The sequence below is a fragment of the Emydura macquarii genome, unplaced genomic scaffold, assembly GCF_026122565.2.
Source record: "Emydura macquarii macquarii isolate MOO-44397 ecotype Brisbane River unplaced genomic scaffold, CSIRO-AGI_Emac_v2 contig_1043, whole genome shotgun sequence".
Taxonomy (NCBI): Eukaryota; Metazoa; Chordata; order Testudines; family Chelidae; genus Emydura; species Emydura macquarii.
This window is the reverse complement of record NW_027131180.1, coordinates 238,477-258,757: the sequence shown is the minus strand read 5'-3', so window position 1 is coordinate 258,757 and position 20,281 is coordinate 238,477. Positions and strand designations below refer to the sequence as shown.

Here is a 20,281-nt window from a genome sequence, read left to right as displayed (position 1 = left end):
AGTGCCTCTTTTATAAGGACTGTTATTCTTGGCTCATATTTGCTCAAAGAAACTCAAATGCTATCTCTTTTTTTCACCACAAGAAAAAAATAGAAAGAGGCAATTGACAGTAGACTCCATGTCTTATATACCAGTGTTTCTCAACCTTTTAAGTACCCCCTAACTTCTGAAAATTTTAATAAGTACCCCAACACTCAATTTTCCACTCTGAGAAATACAGTCTTTTTCCCCTTTACTGCTGGACGACTGTATTTCTCGTAAAGCAGGAGAGTTTTGACTTCTGCAATGCTGTGCGGCTGTGGCAGATCACAAAATCCCCTGCTGTTTCTCCCTTCCTTCCTCCTCCCCTTCCTCCATATAGGAGCAAAGGTCAGTGCCAGCCAATCACTATGGCCTGATGGCGGGGTCACGTGGTGTTCTCTTCACACAGGCAGGAACTTGTGAGGTCTGAGCAGGCACTAGCAGCCCACCAGAGTGGATAGCAGCACTCTGCATGGCCATACCTAGGGGGGTGCAGGCCGGGGGCAAATCACACCCTGTGGGCCCTCTTGAAATTTTTATATTGGTAAAATCTGGGGCTGTCATAGTTGTCAATTTCACTGCCCAGCTAGAACAGTGAAATTGACATGTAAGCCTGCGGGTAGAGCCCAGCTCTAGGATGGGGCAAGTCGCTGGGCTCTCTGCCTGGCTTTCTGGGCACCGGGCTTTGAGACGGGGAGGGGAGCTGCCACCTAGCTGCCAGCCCGGGAGGTGGGCAACTGCCACCTGCTCTGAGCTGGGATGGAGGAGGCTTCCGCGCAGGCTGGGACCCGGGGATGGGTGCTACATGCCCATCTTCAAGCCAGGACATGGTAGGCTGTCTCTCGGCTCAGAGCCAGGGCACAGGTGGCAGCCACCCAGCTGTGAGCCCATCTCGCAGGAGGCTGCTGCTGGGCTCCCACCTGGGAGCTGGGACTGGGCGTGACGTGGGCGGCTGCCGTCTCTACCTCTCAGCTAGCAAGTGGGACCAGACGGAAAGTCGGCGGCTGCCTCCCGCTTCCCCAGAAGTCGGCGGCTGCCGCCCGCCTCCCTTCACTGGGTTTTTCGCCGCGTACCCCCTGCCTGTGTCTCACGTACCCCCAGGGGTACGCGTACCAGGTTGAGAAACTATGTTATACACCACTTGCACATCAACTATGGCTTTAAGGAAACTCTTGCTCAACAAGTTACTCCCAATAAACAGAGTGTCTTAGAAGAAAGAATCTAAATGACCTGTTGGTTGTCCTGTGGTCACTATTTAATAGATCTGAAAAAGCAAAAGACATTTCCTAACATCTCCAGACACTGAACATTTGACTGGTATAGGGCACAGCCAGATAAGTTCAGTAGCAACAACAATTAAGGAAAATTAAGAAATTAAAATTAAAGACAGTAAAAGATGGAAATGAAGGGATTGAACAACAAGGGGAAAGGAGAAATTTCAGTAGCTACAAATGAATTTTTTTCTGTTATAAGAATTAATAGTGTAATTTCCTAATAACAGGCCATCCCTCACTTATCATGTACCCATGCAAGTACTCGCAATGATAAAAAGCAACTTATTCACTATTCAGATATCCTACTAACTTCTGTTATCAGGCAACCAACTAGCTGCTGTTAGCTCTAAATAATGTGTTTGTTTTTACTCCCATCCAACAACAATTCACAAAGGGCTCAGGTGTGTATCAGGGCTAGATTAAGATTTATAGGGGCCATGGGGCTATTACAGTTTTGGGAGCCCCTCCTTGCATATTCAGTTCCTTCCCTTTATTGTTTTGTCACCATCCCTGTCCATGCCAAACAATCAATTGTTAAATTCCTTGAATATTTTTTAAATGTGATATACTGATGATAAAGCTGAATTAAAGTTAAAACGAACAAAGCCATTTTAATTTTTGGCCATAACTAGTAGCAAGGCTTTAATTACCTAATTACCAAGAGCAGTGGTATTCAGTTACATTTTCTGAAGAGCCAGATAAGGCAATGTCCAAATCTTGGTGGGCCAAAGGGCTCTTCATTTGTTGGTTCTCTAGTGAAAATGTCATTGGCTGGGCTCACAACCTTTCAAAAGTGGTGTCAGATTATATTTATTAATCTCAAAATAAAAGGTAGACAATATCACAACAAAATTTTTCAAACAAATAATTATATATATGCACTGTAATGCTATTAAACAGCATGCTATTTATATTACTTCTATTGAAACTATGATATTAAAATTAGAAATTAAACTAACAAGAAATGAACGAACATGTAACTTCCTTTTCCTTATTGTCTGAAATTTTGACACTCGCATCCTAATTTCCCCCCCTGGAAAACTACTGTGCAGCATTCAGTCCCATGAAAGCATGTCAATTACTGATCCCTTTGTGTTGTATAAGTATCTAATTAAACTCCTGATTAAGACTGAACCATTGTAAGTCAAAATGTATCAATGCACTCTAGCTCCAATGTGTTTAAATGTAAATAAAAAGTTTCTAAATTAAATACATGTCTTGACAGTAAATAGAGGGAAAATAAAATGAAGTGCATCAGCATAATTCCCATTAGTTCTGCCATCTAGTGACCTGAAGAAGAGCTCTGTGTAAACTCGAAAGCTTGTCTCTCTCACCAATAGAAGTTGGTCGTCCAATAAAAGATATCACCTCACCCACCTTGTCTCTCTAATATCCTGGGACCAACGCGGTTACAATGACACTGCATACATCTAATGCCCCCATCAGTTCTGTCCAGCCCGCTATCACTTCTACCCTCTTACCCCTCTCCCCCCCATCTGTTCAGTCCACCCGCTGTCAGCCCCACCTCAGCTGTGCATCTTCCCCAGCCTCACCTCTGCTCCTACTGGGGTTCTTCACTGCCCTTTCTCAGGCTGGGAGGGGGGAGCTGCAGCAGGGTCCCTTCTCCCCCTTCCAGGCAGGGTGGCATCTGCAAGGGTTCTTCATCTCCCTCCACCATCGCTGGTAAGGAGTTACAGGGAGGGAGGAACAGAAGAGCCATCCCTGCTGGGGGGCGAGGGGGAGGGGAGGAGGGAGTGGAACTGCCCAATACTGCAAGGCTATTTCTGCTCCCTCCACTCCTGTGAGCAGGGATGGCCCTTCCCTTGATGTGAGTAGGCCAGGCTCCTGAGGAGAGAGGAAGGGAAGTCGGCTGAGCTGCGCTGATGGACTGCTGCTTCCCAGGAGGTGTGTGTGAAAGAACAGCAGATACTTAGTGGCAAGCCAAAGGGAAAGCACCCGCTGCCTGGATCTCGCATATGGCTGCCAATTGAAGAACAATGCTATAAATTATATATTGCTGCCCCTATAGCCCCTGCGTTAATCCAGTCCTCAGTATATGAAGACATGGTCCAGCTAACAAGCTCCACATAATAGGACCTCTCTTTCATCTGTTAAAATACCATTGAGGGGGAGTAAAGCTATCTTTTTCTAACTTTTATATAGCTCAAGTTGTGCCCAGCTTCCTGTTGTATGAACAACATCTTTTTATTGTTTTTAAGAAAATATTTGATAATGAGCAATCTTTTGTATATGATTTTCATTTTCTTTCACATATATATTGCATCTCGGAGTGTCTAAATGAGAATATGCTACTGCTAACATTAATGCCTTATGATCATATGCTGGAAAAATAAAGTGGAGGAAAAGGCGAATGGATCATGATAGAAATAACAGAAAACCAAAAAGGGAAGGTTACATTACTTAAAATAAATCTAAGAACCAGATTGTGACTGACTGTACAAGAAGCAAAGTATGCAAGGTTAGAGGGCAAAGGATGCAATGAGCTTTCCCCTCTTTGTGCTCCTACACAGAGGCTAGACACAATGTAGCTTTAGAATTCAAACATTGTGTACAGATAGCAGCACTAACCTCCCCAAAAGTAATAGAGTGAGGCCTGCACCTGACCGTGCCAAATGCACCTTCTCCCAGTGGGGTGGAACTCAAGTAACAGCAGCATATGCACCTTGTCAGCTTCAGGGGAATTCTGGCTCATTAAGCTAAAATTCTTCTTGGGGGCAGGAGGGCACTGTGCACACTCTCCTATATGAAGAGTATCTTTAAATCAGAATCTAGCCGTATGCATTTGTCTTTCAATATTGCTCTTCCCATTTGCCACCCTTTAAAACAAGGTATTAATTAAAACAGAATTTTGAAAGCCTTTCTTTTGAGTTATAAATATAAATATAAATAGTCTTGTATGATTTTATGTTATTTTACTGATTACTTGCTATGTAATTTTCTTATTCTTTTAAAAGTAGTATAGAATGAAAATATCTGGTTTTATATTTTTGCCTACATAGTCCTCCCTTTCAAGTCCTGATTTCTTTGACTCACCAAGCCCTGAAGAGGAAAAGGAAGAACATGTTTCCATTATACACAAAGCAACTGAAGTGTCAAAGAAAACAAAGACTGTTACAATATCACAAGTAAGTTAATCAGACTGTTTCTGATTACTCTGCATCTGATAACTTACCCTCATGTGCATGCATTCTCATTTATTTTACTTATTACATGGTACCCATCATCTCAATAACTGGGCACCTCAGAGTAGTTAGTTTTAAAAAATGCAAGTAATACAGAAGGGTTGTCCTACGGTGAAACACAAGACTTAGGCCTAGTCTACACAAGAAAAAGTTTGCCCTTACAGCTATGCAAATATAGCTATATGGGTAAACCCTCCCACTCTAGACACAATTTAGACCGGCAAAAAAGTGTGTTTGCCAATATAGCTTACACCAACTCCCAGAGCAAAATAAGCTATACTAGCAACACTTTTTTGTGGTATTACTGCATCCATGCTAGGGCTTTTGCCAGAATAAAAATGTTACAAAAATCATATCCCTAAGCAACATTGCTATACTACAAAAGTTTCTAATGTAGACCTGGCATTAGAAAATAAAGATCTGAGTTCTTTTTGAACTTGGAGAAATTACTTAACCTCTCTGTACAACATTTCCTTTTCTGTTTACTTATTAGGGATGTGGTGTTGCCTATCTCTGTAACATTTTATCTTTGTTTTGAGATCCTCAGATGAAAAATCTTATAGAAATACAATATATAGTTTAATGATTATTAAATATAGACCTCAATTAAGGTTTCACCAACTCAAATGACTCTATTATCTGCCTCAACTATGGTATCCCAGTCAGTCAAAAGCCCAAACAAAGAGGTAAGTATTGCACCATGTCCTTTAGACTGTCAAACTCAGGCAATTGCCAACTCAGTGGAAACCTGTTCCAGAGGTTATGAATCCCTATTGGGAATACCCTATGGACAGCCAGAATTCAAGTGCAAAAGCCATCAACCACTAGAATTAAATCTGAAAGGGAGAAGAGGATGAGATAATTGAGTTCCAAATCATTTAGGATTTTAAATATTGGTACTGGGAGGAGTGGTTAGTATGGAACATGTCATATTGATAATATATTGTCACAGTAATCTAGAGAAAATGGAACCATGTTAATAATGAATACAGATATCTGTATTTACTGCTCTAAACTAGTTTACTATTCTAGCTAAACTTCACCAGGGAGCAGCGCATCACACATTACTATTGTCAAGGTTTTAGGCACCTAATTTCATTCAACTTAAAAAATTGTTGTATTCTGATTCTAGTTCTCTGGATCCTAAATGTCTGAATCACACTTCTAGAAAAAAAATAGAGCATGATCTAGTCTAGGATAAGCTAGGACCAGGAATCAGGTGATATGGGTTCCATTCCTAGCTCTACCACACCTTGCTGACACATCTTGTGCAAGTCATTTTCTGCCTGTGCTTCTGTTTCCTCTTCCACTCTTTGTCTCATCTGCTAAGGGCTTGTCTACACATAGTTTTTGTTCCACCTTAACTAAATCAACTTAGAAACAGGAATAAGCTATATTCTGCATATATATATATATATATAAGCACCTTTATACTGATGTAACAGTGTTCCACAACAAGGGTTGTATCACTCTAACTATATCAATATAAAATCACACCCCTATCTGAAATAGTTAAATTGGTACAAAAATTATAGGTAGGCCAGGCCTTAGACTGTAAATTCTTTGGGTCAGGACCTGTTTCTTACTATGTGTTCGTACAGTGCCTAGTACAATGGGACCTCTAGGCACTACCTTAACACACAAAATAAATTATAGATTGGATATTTTAAAAAGAGAGAGAGCCACCTTTGTCATAGTGTTCCTAAAAGCACATTTTATGTATTGCTCCATCTGCTCTGTGCAGCATTTTAGTCAGCAAAGACTGTTACCAGAATTGTGCCAACATTAGTAAATGATACTTTGGCATGACAAGGTTTAGTCTAACCTGTGTCTCAGTTCCTAATATGTAAAATGAGCAGGGGCATGCACTAGGGAGGGGCAAGCAGTGGCACGGCCCTCCCCTCCATAATCATCTGGGGCACAGAACTTCCCTGGCCTTAGGGGTGGAGAACGATCTCCTGCCAGGATGGGCAGAGCGAGTTCCTGCTGGGGCCAAGGCAGGGGGAGGGAGGCGGGAAAAACCTCTGGGTGGAAGTGAGTGAAGAATGAGCTCCTGCTGGGGCTGAGGTGCGGGAGGGGAAGAGCAAGCTCCTCTTGGTGTAGGGAGGGAGGGGGGTGAAAAGAGTGAGCTCTGGGCAGGGGGGTCACACACCCTACAAAAGAGACCAAATGTGCACACCCCTGAAAATGACAATACTTCCCGACCTCATAGGGATGTTGTGTGCACACAAATCCATTAATAACTCTGAGGTTCAGACACTTCAGTGACATGGGCCCGTACAAGTACCTACATAGGTAGACAATGAAACTTCCAAACCCCAGAATTCCAGTATGTAAATACGGAGATGTAGACATGAGCAGAGACTCAGTACAAAAGTTGCACAACTCTTTTAAAGTAATTGAACATACTGTGTTTCTGATTGATAGATGATTGCTTCCTGCAGTATGTTGTACATTTGTTTTGATGGAGGATAGTCAGGGAGGTTTAAGGAATATATTGCTCTAAGTAGTAGGGGTAAAGTAACTTTTCCTTTTCTTTGACTGCTTTGGATTGCAGACAGAATCTTTCAATAACTAATTGAAAATCACAACTGATTTGGTACTGCAAGAAATCTACTTAGTTTCTCTGCATGACACAAGTTCCATTCTCATAGAAATAGGCCAGCTTGGCTAAGCATATTCTGACTTATAACAAAGTTCTGTGTGAAACATTGTGTGTCGAGCACTTAATTTTGTTAGAGAATTGCCTGTGTCATTTTCATAAAAATGTAAAATCTCTGTTTTTAACTCTTCACTTTTGTAGCTGCCTTATCAGTGCCCTAGATATTTGTAACGTTTTTTCCTGGTTAGTGGTACTGATGGAAAACATCTCAGTGATGGGCTGGCCTGCCAAGCTCAAGCTTGATATTGATATTGTGAAAGACAGATTTGAGCAACAGTAGCGTATCATATCCATTGTGCCATGTTCAAGCAAGTAAAGGTCTAGCTAAACCCATCAGCATGACAGCAAAATCCATCAGCAGGACAGCAAAATATAGCTAATACTGAGATATGCTTCCCGTTGAGGAAACCAAAGCTTCTTATCATTGGCAACTTAATATTCATTGTTTTTGTTGACAGGTGTCTGATAATAAAACTTCATTGCCTCCAAAACCAGGGGGTTTGACTAGTGGGAGTAATGTACAAGCATCATTATCCTCCTCATCTTCACCTGCACTTCATTCTGTAACTGTGGGAACAACTGGCCATAGGTCAAATTCCCCATCTTTGTTCAGTACTGAAGGAAAGCCAAAGACTGAGCACTCAAGCCAGGGTCTGGCAGCCTTGGAGGAGCTGAGAACTCAAGTTAAGGAGCTAAGAACTATCGTTGAAACAATGAAAGACCAGCAAAAGTAAGCATTAGAAACCATAGCTTCCATTCTAAGCATCTTTTCTGTGCTTGGTACTCATCTTTTCCATACAGTATGTGTGTTTGTGTGTGAAATTCCTTTGATTTGATTTGATTTTTTTTTTGTCAGAAAAACAGTCTCATGAAGATAAATAGATATTCAGAAAAATTTGAAAACACTGATACAGTTAATCTGATAGTTTGCAACAGTTTCTCTGGAACTATGTTGTTTTATCATATAAGTGCATGTTTATGGACTTTTTAAAAAGCTCCATCCCGCTCACAGTGTTCTCATAGGAGGGGGGGAATAGAGAACACAGAGCCCGCTTTCTCCCCACTCACTTCCTGTGAGAAATACAAAGAGGATGGTGCCTCTGCTCACCCCATTCTCCAGCAACTCCTGGCTGGAATACGGCAGAGGGGGATGAAGTGCCTGTGGAGCTACTCCCCTTAACTCCCAGCCTGGGAAAGGGGAGATGAGAGGGGACCCTACTGCATCCTCCCAGACCTGGGAAAGGCGGGTGAAGACCCCAGGAAGAGGAGGAGGAGCAGTGGTGTTTATTCCTTAGCAATACTAGTTTTTGGGGCTTTGTTTTGTTAGCTATAACCAATCCTATTTTTGTAAGTTGAACAAAAATGGTCAGCGGCTAAACAGCTGTTTTCCAAAAGCATAAATGGAGTCACTCTTGTCTATTACAGGACTTTTAATTAAAATAATGCAAAAGGTTTTAAGGATATAAATTATTTGATAAATCATTATTCAGCAAATATGGTAACTGGTTCAGGAGGGGAAAATGGTTCAGAGATAATTAACCTCTCTTTTAATTATCTGAACCTTTGCAATTTTTCCATTCTTTTTTATAGAAAAGAGATTAAACAATTGTTGTCTGAATTGGATGAAGAAAAAAAGATCCGTCTACGATTACAGGTACTTGAATCTTATATGGTCGGAGGCAACTTTACATGGAAACTGGCAGGTCAAATTTAGCCTCAAAGTTAGGACAAAAAGCTCTTATAAAACTTAAGATAAATACATTCTGTTAATATAAAAAGAAATTCAAATATATGTACATAAGCAAATATATATATTTCCCTTGCAGTGTTTGCAATCTTTATGCTGCTACATTGTGTTATCGCATGAAAATAATCTGGAATCTGAATAGTCTATTTTTTATTGTCTAAGCTGAGGGAAATACAAAATAGTGAACAGTTTAGCTAGTGAAAAGTGAAATCAGTTTTTAAAATTCTCAGTTTTAGTCATCTAAGTGGTTGTTTGTAAAGTAGGAGAGATAATTTGTTTTAAAATGTCATTTACAATCTGCCAGTGACATTTTAAATAAGAATCAGTCTTATTTTATTTGAAAAGTTAATCTAAACTAACAAGATACTATTTCTCTTGCACCCAACTCTGATTATTCTAAAAAAGTATCCCCATTTTGAAAAAAAAATACATTATTTCCGTTGAGTCCAGTTCCTGCTTCTTTAACATTGAATATTACCTTACCCTCAGTCATCCTATTGATTCAGCAATATGAGTAAATGTAGCAGAACTGAGTCATTTGGACATCAGATAGACTGCTTCAAATATAATGTATTTTAAACTGTTTTTCATTATTTGAAATTGGACATTGACATACTTACTTTACCAGTGATTAACAAGGTTTTATCATAGTTTTGTTTGATATTTTTGCTTTTATTTTGTGGCATAAGTTCACTATATATTTTTTATACTCGTGATGGAAAATCAAAATATGATTTCAATGGGCTGCTCTTGCTGAGTAATATACTTTCAACATGAGTAAGGATGGCAGAGTTGGGGCCTTCTGAATATTTCTTCTGCGTAGGCAGATCTGTGAGAGGCCATAGTTTTTAATAATAATCAATTCAGCTAAGGTTAATCAACCTTTTATAGAAATTCTTGGATTTGCCTAGCAGTCAATACCATTCAAAGTTCTGGATTCCAGTTCCCCAGAACATATCTAAGCCTGGTCTAAATACAGAGCTGATCTGATATAACTAAAGGTGTGATTTTTTTATAACAATTTTATAATTTTTGTGTGTGGATATTCTTATATCAATTTAACCTAGTTTATATTGGTTGATCATGCTAGCTAAACCGATATAATAGTTTTAAATAGATATGAGTCCACACACACTAAAGTTGTACTGATTTAACTAAACCAATTTAAGTTAAAGCAGTGTAATTTATGTGTGAAGAGAAGCCTTTAGATTAGGAGTGCTGCAAAGGTTCAATCTCCACTTGATGGAGAAGAGTTTGAGGTAGTAGGTTCATGACATGTTCCAGTGACTGTCTTTGCCTGAGTCTGGAAGAAAGGAGCCATCTCCAATTTTCTTTAGCAGGAATGAAAGACACTGGATGTGTGAGTGTTTTGCTGGTGGGCGTAATAAGGGAATAACAGAGAAACCTCCACATTCAAGCACAACACATAAGATACTACGTTCAGCTGAATTTGCTGCTGGCACGATGCTTGAGTTTGATAAGACACACCAATAAACCTTCTAATCAGACTTTTCTTTGCAGATGGAAGTTAACGACATAAAGAAAGCTCTTCAATCAAAATGAACACTTGATAGATGGAATGTTACATTATTCATCATGACTGAGACTCAAATTTATGCCCCAGCCAAAATAACTTTGTGCCAAATGATTTAAGAATTGCCTCAGTATCCCTTTGTTTAAAGGATTAGCACAAGAGTTTTTGATAGCACAACACAAATTCCAGTGAAGAGAAAAAAATTCCACGGGATGCAGTCGCTATATGGCACTGGTTGTGACTGAAATTGATCTTATTGTGCTAAAGTCTCTACTTCAAGATCACAAATGAAATGAAAACTCAGGCAGTTTAGTCCATAGTGGTACTATTTTGATGATATTTTTCCATAAATAAAATGTATTTCAGATTATCCGTTTACAAGATTTATGATTTTGACTTTTTTTAATTGTCTTTTGTCACAGATTCCTAAAATATTTGTACTGCATACAGCCAGGAATGAATGTTGATGTTTGGGGGGTAGGAGGAGTGTTATTTTGCTTCAGGTAGAACATTTTACTTTTTGTGTTATGTTTTAAATTCTATTACATATGCAATTTTATGTCCAAAAATAATCTACAAGATAAATTTAAGTTTGTGTGCAATGGCATATTTAAAAGAAAAAGAAAAGAAAATCTTGTATTTACGATGATTTGTGCCTTCTTTTTGCCATCCACTAATTGGAGCTGGTTACAAACCACTAGATCTCAATAATGTAGCTGCCATGATACCTGTCACTTAGGTCCACTAGAGGTCACTCATTTAATGTATAGCTCCCACAATGTAGCCAGAGGTGTGCTAAGGCAGCATAAAGTTGGGAGCAGTTTTGTCTTACCAGCTGTGGCTTTTTAGCTTTCCTGTTTAATAGGCTTCTTATTCAGCTAGAAAATTCATCTCTGCTTGATTTTTCATTAGAAAAGTTAAACACCTGCCTCCGTCCCCACTTTTGCACACTTTGAGTGAACAGAATATGCATTACTAAAGCAAAAATAAATAAAAGTAAACTAAAAATAATCAATTAAAAGGTTGTATTATTTCATGCACAAGGTTCTCTTTGTTGTGTGATGATGTTTAACTTGCTATTTATGTGATGTCATTTGCCACATTCTGTTGTAAGCTTTCTAACATTGATGAAATAGAAAGATTTCTTTATAATTCATTTTAGCAGCTGTGCTTTCTTCCCTGGTTTTATGGAAATCAAGTTTACTTTATGTGTGTGTGTGTGTGTGTGTGTGTGTGTGTTTGTAATGGAGCATTTCAGTCTTTGAAAGTAACCTGTTTCTTTCCTGGTAGTTTAATCTGAAAACAAGGTATTTCAAGACTATTCTTCAATGGCAGCGTGTTTCATTTAGCCTCTGAGAACAGTTTTAATACGTTTCTCAAATACCCACCATGTCTGTTTATTGAGTTTATCTGAAGCAGCTTAATATGGATATTTTTGCACAGCTTGTGGAATGCGTGATTGATAATGCTAGTATTAAGAAGTGAAAAAATTGCACAAAGGCTCTATTATTCATTGTATCAAGTGTTATTAATTGATACCACCCTGGAGCTCCTACATCAGAGTTTACTATCTGTCCTGCTCTAAAGAGTGGATGGAACTTATTTCTCAATCTGTCAATGCCATTCATGAACAGTTGGACGGGTACTCATTTGTATGGGGGATTCTTTTATATATGTTTAAACACACAGAACCATCCCAGCATACACATGTGTTACCTTAAGGATTCTCAACCAGGTGTTCTGCATGGCAATACAGAACATTATCACTGGGGCAATTTCCTTTGATACAGCTTGTGCTTCTAAGTAATGAAAGTGTATGACATTTCAACTTTTGTTAGTGAAACTTACAAACTTTGATTTAAATTACAGTTGTATTCTCAGTTGTTACTGAAACAAAAGTGCTAATTACATATTTTGTCATTGAGATGCTTTTATTTAATGTTTTTAAACAACTGCATTGAGATTTTTTTAAATAAAATGTATAGTCCCATCATGGTTTTCCAGCAATAAAGATCTCTAGGTTATTCGTTTCTTTATCTTTTGTGAGGCTAATAAGTTTTGGGAGAATAGGAGGACATAAAAACTAGCCCGTAAGGATTCTGCTGGGGTTCTTAACAGCATATATTTGAAACATATATACATAATGAAACAGCTTGATAATGCAGTGGATTCCTAACTTCACCCATGGGGTGGGGAGAACTACGGTACCTGTGATAAACTAAAATATTACTTCCTGGACTGGATCTAGAAATGTAAGAGGCAACTTTGAAATGTTGCTTTTGTAGAAACCTGTCTGAACTCAAGACTTTCCTGAAATTAGATTTAATCTATTTTTTTCTCCTTTTAAGATGGTCACTTGTCATATTATAAGGCTCTACTTAGGAGTCTGACTTATCATGCCTTGTAAAAGAAGATTAAATGAGATTTTGTGAAAATATTTTGTTCAAAACTTTGTTCTGGGAGGAAGATTTCTGGGAAAAACAAGTTACTCTTCTTTCTGCATTTCATTATAATAATAGAAAAATGAACAAAGGAGATGAAATCCCCCTCTTAAGAAATCAATGAGTCATTAAGACCTGTGGATATTAACAGCAGCTTTTAGAAAGGTTCGTTTTTATATTAAAAGAAACACAGAAAATGCTGGGGAGTTAGTCATTTTAAAATCAAAATGATTAAATGTGTTTGAAGAGTCATGTAAAATTATTTTTCATTAACATGTGTGCACACACAAACACTTTGGGTGGCAAACATGAAATTTTGTGATTTAGTTTTCCTTCATGTGGAAATCATTGTAAAGTATCACATATTTATGCCTTTGAGTTATTATTAATAGTTCAATTGCTTTTTCCTTCTATAATCCCTTGTATCTGGGCCACCATGTTACATATAATTTGATTAATTGATGTTTTTGCCTATTTTGTGTATGATAATGCTTTATATAATTCAGTGAAAGAAATTATGTATACCTCAAGTGGCGAATTCATAATAATATAAAACCCTGCAGTTTACAGATAACTTTAGCAAATGCATTTTGTTAAATCTCTGGTTCGTTTTGTATTTATGCAACTGGTAGGAAATACTGAAAATCTTTCAAAATGATACTTCTAAAAATATCAACAGTGAAAGGGCCTACTCTCCGCTAAATATGTGACCATAACTGCTGTTAACGTTACTAGAAAAATAAACGTTAAATGAAAATAGAACCCATAATATAAAAAGTACTCAAAGCAGGGATTAAATTCTAATAGTGAAATTTCATTTTTGGTCAGACTTTTTATTCATGTTCCATTTATAAATAAGTTATAAATCAACTGTTAGTCCAACGGGTTTGTTGAGCCAGGGACCAATTCAGATCAATTCATGTGCCCACTGGGCACCCAGTGGCCATGCCAGTGAAGACCAAAAAATCTGTATCTTCAATGCCGAGCTATTGTTTATTGAAAAGCAGATATCACAGACAAATAGAAAGGACTATACAATGCCTCTCCTTAGTAAGTCTCAGTTTCCCAAGCATAAACCCTCAGTAACTATGCTGGCCCCACACAGTATCCTGATTGGTAAGCAAAGCATGATAGCTACCACTCCTAGGTGACGACTGTCTCTTCCTCCTTCAGGTTCCCTCAGGTCCTTGGTCTATTTTTTGAGTCCCTCATAGTGGGGTCTGGCTACCTTGAGGCCCTCTGATCTTAATCCTTCTTCTGTCTGACAGTATCACTGGCCCTCTTGGATATATGAGATATAGATATTAAAACTAGATACCATGTGATATTCCCAGTACTTATACCCTCTTCCCAAAGAAGAGAGGAAAGAGGATCCAGGGAACTACAGACCAGTCAGCCTCACCTCAATCCCTGGAAAAATCATGGAGCAGGTCCTCAAGGAATCCATTTTAAGGCACTTTGAAGAAAGGAAGGTGATCAGGAACAGTCAACATGGATTCACCAAGGGAAAGTCATGCCTGACCAATCTGATTGCTTTCTATGAAGAAGTGACTGGCTTCGTGGATGTGGGGAAAGTGGTGGACGTGATATACCTTGACTTTAGCAAAGCTTTTGATACGGTCTCTCACAGTATTCTTATCAGCAAGTTAAAGAAGTATGGGTTGGATGAATGGACTATAAAATGGATCGAGAACTGGCTAGAGCATAGGGCTCAACGAGTAGTGATCAATGGCTCCATGTCTAGCTGGCAGCCGGTCACAAGCGGAGTGCCCCAGGGGTCGGTCCTGGGGCCGGTTTTGTTCAACATCTTCACTGATGATCTGGAGGATGGGGTAGATTGCACCCCCAGCAAGTTTGCAGATGACACTAAGCTAGGGGGAGTGGTAGATACCCTGGAAGGTAGGGATAGGATACAGAAGGACCTAAACAAACTGGAGGATTGGGCCAAAAGAAATCTGATGAGGTTCAACAAGGACAAGTGTAGAGTCCTGCATTTAGGATGGAAGAATCCCATACACAGTTACAGACTGGGGACCGATGAGCTAGGCAGCAGTTCTGCAGAAAAGGACCTGGGGGTAACAGTGGATAAGAAGCTGGATATGAGTCAGCAGTGTGCCCTGGTTGCCAAGAAGGCTAATAGCATATTGGGCTGCATTAATAGGAGCATTGCCAGCAGATCGCGGGAAGTGATTATTCCCCTCTATTCGGCATTGGTGAGGCCGCATTTGGAGTATTGTGTCCAGTTTTGGGCCCCCCACTACAAAAAGGTTGTGGAGAAGTTGGAGAGAGTCCAGCGGAGGGCAACAAAAATGATTAGGGGGCTGGAGTACAAGACTTATGAGGAGAGGCTAAGGGAACTAGGCTTGTTTAGTCTGCAGAAGAGAAGAATGAGGGGGGATTTGATAGCCGTCTTTACCTGAAAGGGGGTTCCAGGGAGAATGGAGCTAGGCTGTTCTCAGTGGTGGTAGATGACAGAACAAGGAGCAACCATCTCAAGTTGCAGTGGGGGAGGCCTAGGTTGGACATTAGGAAAAAGTTTTTCACTGGGAGAGTGGTGAAGCACTGGAATGGGTTACCTAGGGAGGTGATGGAATCTCCATCTTTGGAGGTTTTTAAGCTGCGGCTTGACAAAGCCCTGGCTGGGATGATATAGCTGAGGTTAGTCCTGCTTTGAGCAGGGGGTTGGACTAGATGACCTCCTGAGGTCTCTTCCAACTCTATGATTCTATAAGTCATATGTCCCCAAAATATGCTTTGCCAGCAAATTATGTGGCATATCCCAATTAATTCATAATTTGGGAGGGGGCTGCAGGGATTGGCTGAGGTCTAGGCAATACTTGGTCCTGCCTTAGTGCAGGGGGGCTGCACTAGATCAGCTCTTGAGGTCCTTTCCAGCCCTACATTGTATGATTTATATCACTTTATATTTGTATAATCATGTTCATATTAGGGGGTTGCATCAACTTAATCTGATTTACAACCAAATTAGTAAATTTAGCTACAAAAACTGCATACACAAGCCTTAGGGTTAATTAAGATGAAATGCTTATGTAGTCCTTCAGTGGTTGTCCCTTGGAGCTGCTTTCCCCATGTAGAGTAAGATTTCCCCAGCATCAAAGTCAGTTGTAGTCACTTAGTGGTCTGGGACTCAATGGTGAAAGTGAATTGATGGCATGTTAAAGATCACTTATATCTAGTGATAAGACTCTTCCTTGCCTTATCAAATCAACTCCTGCTATACCATTACTAAACAAAATCTGTTTGTAGGTAACTAATAATGCAAGAAAGCAGACATAATGAACAGTACAGTTTTGGTTTTTAAAAGTTATACCAGAATGCTACATTTTTAACTTTACATGGCAATCAGATGAGGGATCCAACTTTCAGAAATACAATCTGTCCAGTACAAAGTTGCCTAGTTCTTTGCCAACTAGATGGTGTTTGGATTGGAACAACTTTTTTAAAACTGAAGTCAGTTCAGTTTAGCCTGGTGACATCTTAAATTGAATAAATAGAAAACTGACACAGATACACTTAAACCCCATCAGATAATGTAAATACTCTAGCCAGCCCAAAACAAGGCAGGCAAAGCTTATGCTAAATAAAACCCACCAGGTCAGTTTGCTTGTAGCACAGCACACCAAGACAAATTAGACACCTTGTAACATTATCAAAGGTTCAATAGAATAGAATAGAATATTATATTATTGGGGGACATCTATAGAGTCACTGTCTAGAATTAATCCCTCTTTTTGTACTCCCAGCTTTGCCTGTTTAGTTAAATTTACTAATGTGTATTTAACTTTTCATTACTAACAATACTATCCTCCCCCAGCTTACATATTATATTGAAGCTGAGCAGTTGAACAGGTAAAAATATTCTTAGAATATTTAGCTGTGTGCACATTAAAATTTGGGTGGCTGCCCCCACATAGCAGCAAGGAAAGTGGCTGAACTAGGCTAGGATATTTAGTGTAAGACCAAACTAATCTCCTAAATGAAATGTTAATCACCTGCTCAAGTGGTTCTGTCTGGAGGAAAATACTGTAGTTTTAATGATATAAGCGATCATCTTTTCAAAATGAATGAGCTCAGATCTATACGGGAATGGGAATTTTAAAGTTGCACTAATTTCTTCCTTTACTGGAGCTCTCAGAATTTATCAAGGGCTGAGGGGGTTGCAATCCGAGAGGAAAAGATCTCAGGCTTCTGGTCTGTCTGCTGTGCTAGGCATTATCACTTCAGCAGGCTCCAGTGAGCGAGGGCAGGGTCTAGGGCTCAGCCCAGCTGCTTTCACCTCTCTGTCCCTCTTCAAAGCTCCCTCACCCCTTTCCTTCCCCCAATCGCTCTTCCTCAAACACCCACTTTAGCAAGTGTGGACTTGGCTTCCCCTGTGCCCAGGGAAGCGTTTGCAGGGCCTAAGTTCCCTTTGCAAAGCCAAATACACAGAGTGGGCTGGGCTGAGTTTTGTACAGGCCTGCAGGGAAGAAGCGCTGCTGCTTGGCTCACAACAGATAACTCCAGCTGGAGAGACAACTGCATCCTGGGTTTTTCCTGCGCCTTCAGGTCGGAAGAAACCCAACGTCTGATTAGTTCCACCCCTGCAGGAGCGGGATGGTGAGAGCTGGGGGAGCTGAACACTTGGCATGTTACCTCATGCTGCCCGTGTCACCTGACAAAATGCTACCTTCCCAGTATGCTACCTAGCAGCAGTGGCGTACAGAGGGTCTCTGGCACCCAAGGGCCAAGCCCACATTTGCACCCCCCACCAAGCCTCTCAGCCCCCAGCACAGGGCACAAGCTGTGCAGGGCACCCCCCCAGATGCCCCGGAGAGGGGAGTCTGTACCTGCGTGGGGGGGGGGGGGGGAGAGCATTAGGTGCGGAGTGGGTGCGAGTGTAGGCCTGGCTCTGCCGCCCCCCCCCCACTTACCAGGAATGTGGCGCCCTCCTCTCCAACTGCAGCAGCAGCCCCACAGCCTGGTGCTGGCTTGGATGGGGCAGCCTCAACCCCCCCAGCCTGGGGAGAGGGGTTGGGCCAGCCCTTCACAACACACGGGGGCAGGAAGGAGGTGCTGAGGGGCACCCCTCAGAGCCTCCTGCACCCCCCACCTGTTGCAAACAGCACCTGGTTTGTGAAATATTCTGAGGCTTAGGTGGGATACTGGCATTGTAGACCAGTCAGCATAATTTTGATACCTGGAAAGATGCTGAAACGAATTATTAAACAATTAATTTGTAAACACGTAAAGGATAATTGGGCTCTAAGGAATAGCCAGCATGGCTTTGTCAAGAACAAATCATGCAAAACCAACCTAATTGCCTTCCTTGACAGGGTTATTGGCCTAGTGAACAAGGGAGAAGCAGCAGATAGGGTGTATCTTGATTTTAGTAAGGCTGTTGACACAGTCCCACATGACATGCTCATAAGCAAATTAGAGAAATGTGGTCTGGATAAAAGTACTGTAAGTTGGGGGCACGACTGGTCTCAAAAAGTAGTTACAAATGGTTTGCTGTCAAACTGGGAGGACATATTTAGTGGGGTTCTTCAGAGGTCAGTCCTGGGTCTGGTACTATTCAATATTTTCCTTAATGACTTGGATAATGGAGTGGAGAGTATGCTTATAAAATGTGCAGATGACACCAAGATGGGAGGTCTTGCAAGTGCTTTTGAGGACAGGATTAGACTTCAAAATACTCTTGACAAACTGGAGAAGTGATTTGAAATAGACAGGATGAAATTCAATAAGGACACATGCAAAATACTACACATAGGAAGGAATAATCAAGTGCACAAATACAAAATGGGAACTGAGTGCTTAGAAAGCAATAATGCAGGAAAGGAGCTGGAGGCTACAGTGAATCACAAACTAAATATGTCAACAATGTAATACTGTTGCAAAAAAAAAAAATTCTGTTATGTATTAGCAAGAATGTTGTAAGCAAGACACAAGAAGTAATTCTTCCACTCTACTAGGTATTGATAAGGCCTCACCTGGGGTACTGTGACCAGTTCTGGGCCAGGCACTTTGGGAAAGATGTTGAAATTTGGGAGAAAGTCCAGAGGGGAGCAACAAAATTGATTAAAGGTCTAGAAAACATGCCATACAAGGAAAGACTGAAAAATTTGGGTTTGTTTAATCTGGAAGGGAGACATCTGAGGAAAAGGACATGATGATAATCTTCAAGTACATAAAAGGTTGTTTTAAAGAGGAAAGTGATAAATTGTTCTCCTTATCCACTGAGGACAGGCCAAGAAGTAATTAACTTAAATTGCAGCAAGGGCGATTTAGATTAGACCTTAGGCAAAACTTACTAACTGTCAGGGTAGTGAAGCACTGGAACCAATTACCTAGGAAGGTTGTGGAATCTCTGTCATTAGCAGTTCTTTAAGAACAGGTTGGACAAACACCTATGAGGGATGGTCTAGTCTAGATAATACTTAGTTGGGTCCCTTTCAGTCCTACATGTCTATGAGAGCTCTATTACTGTGCTCTTCTTTGGACTTAAAAAAAATCAAATGGTGCATCAAAATTTTAAACACAGGTCAGAGGCCTGCTGATTAATACTGTGCGAGGGAAGGACTCCTACAGTCTCCAATAGTTGTCCTGACTGACATTGTCAAAAGTAAGGTCATTTTACTTCTGAATGAGAATGTCCAAATGGGGGCTTAAGGTGCTGTGCTGTACTGTAATGTATAAACTGTAACTTCACACCTTTAGTGTCCCATCATGTAGACATGCCTTTAATAAGGGAAGGGACTAAGGGAAGTGGAGGGTGGGGGGAAGCCTCTGTTAATTCCTTTAGTTTAAAATGCTTTAACTGGTTTTCTATGACACCCACCCAGATGGTGAAGGAGCAGTGTTAGCCACACAATTAGTATCAGAGTTATAAAGTTCTGAATAATAATAATGGTTATTTTAACATTTGAGACAGCATTATAGTCTGTGTCCTTAGTGTTAAGAAAATGTGTGTTTTTATGGTGGGACAGCTAACATACATTAGCTAAGTCCATGTGAAAGCATAATTGCGATAAGGCACTTTAGTTTCTCCAAAGGTAACCAATTCAAAGGAGTAACAGGATCATTCATCCTAACAAAAATCCTTGATTTTGGCAAAACATAACAGTAAACCTGTCAGAACATGGCTGAAATGTATCATAGCAAAATGTGAAGCATACATAAAAGGCTATGAAATTAAAATATGCAGCTAGAAGCATAAACAATTAAGTAGAAAAAAATCAACATTTATGTAAGCAACAAATGAAGCAATAGAAGAATAAAGTGTGCACTTCAATGTTTGAAGGATGAGGCATTACAGAAATAAGGATTATTAATAAGTTTTCAATGACAAAGGGAAGCAAGTTACTGGAAGTCCAAAATGGTATTGAATGTTATAGGA

General features: G+C 40.2%; 1 protein-coding gene across 5 annotated transcripts in view; it reads left to right on the top strand.

The window, feature by feature from the left end:
- SH3KBP1 (SH3 domain containing kinase binding protein 1) overlaps positions 1 to 11,595 on the top strand; it is a 333,778-nt gene extending 322,183 nt beyond the window's left edge. For 4 of the 5 annotated variants that reach the window (XM_067545017.1, XM_067545015.1, XM_067545016.1 and 1 more), the window contains 4 exons: positions 4,316 to 4,441; positions 7,619 to 7,890; positions 8,751 to 8,814; positions 10,429 to 11,595. In XM_067545017.1, coding sequence (XP_067401118.1) covers positions 4,316 to 4,441; positions 7,619 to 7,890; positions 8,751 to 8,814; positions 10,429 to 10,470 — 504 coding nt within the window. In that variant the 3' untranslated portion in view covers positions 10,471 to 11,595. Of the gene's footprint in view, positions 1 to 4,315; positions 4,442 to 7,618; positions 7,891 to 8,750; positions 8,815 to 10,428 lie in introns of those variants that run through there. The other variant, XR_010919120.1, reaches the window with a different exon arrangement.
- The last annotated feature ends 8,686 nt before the right edge of the window (positions 11,596 to 20,281 follow it).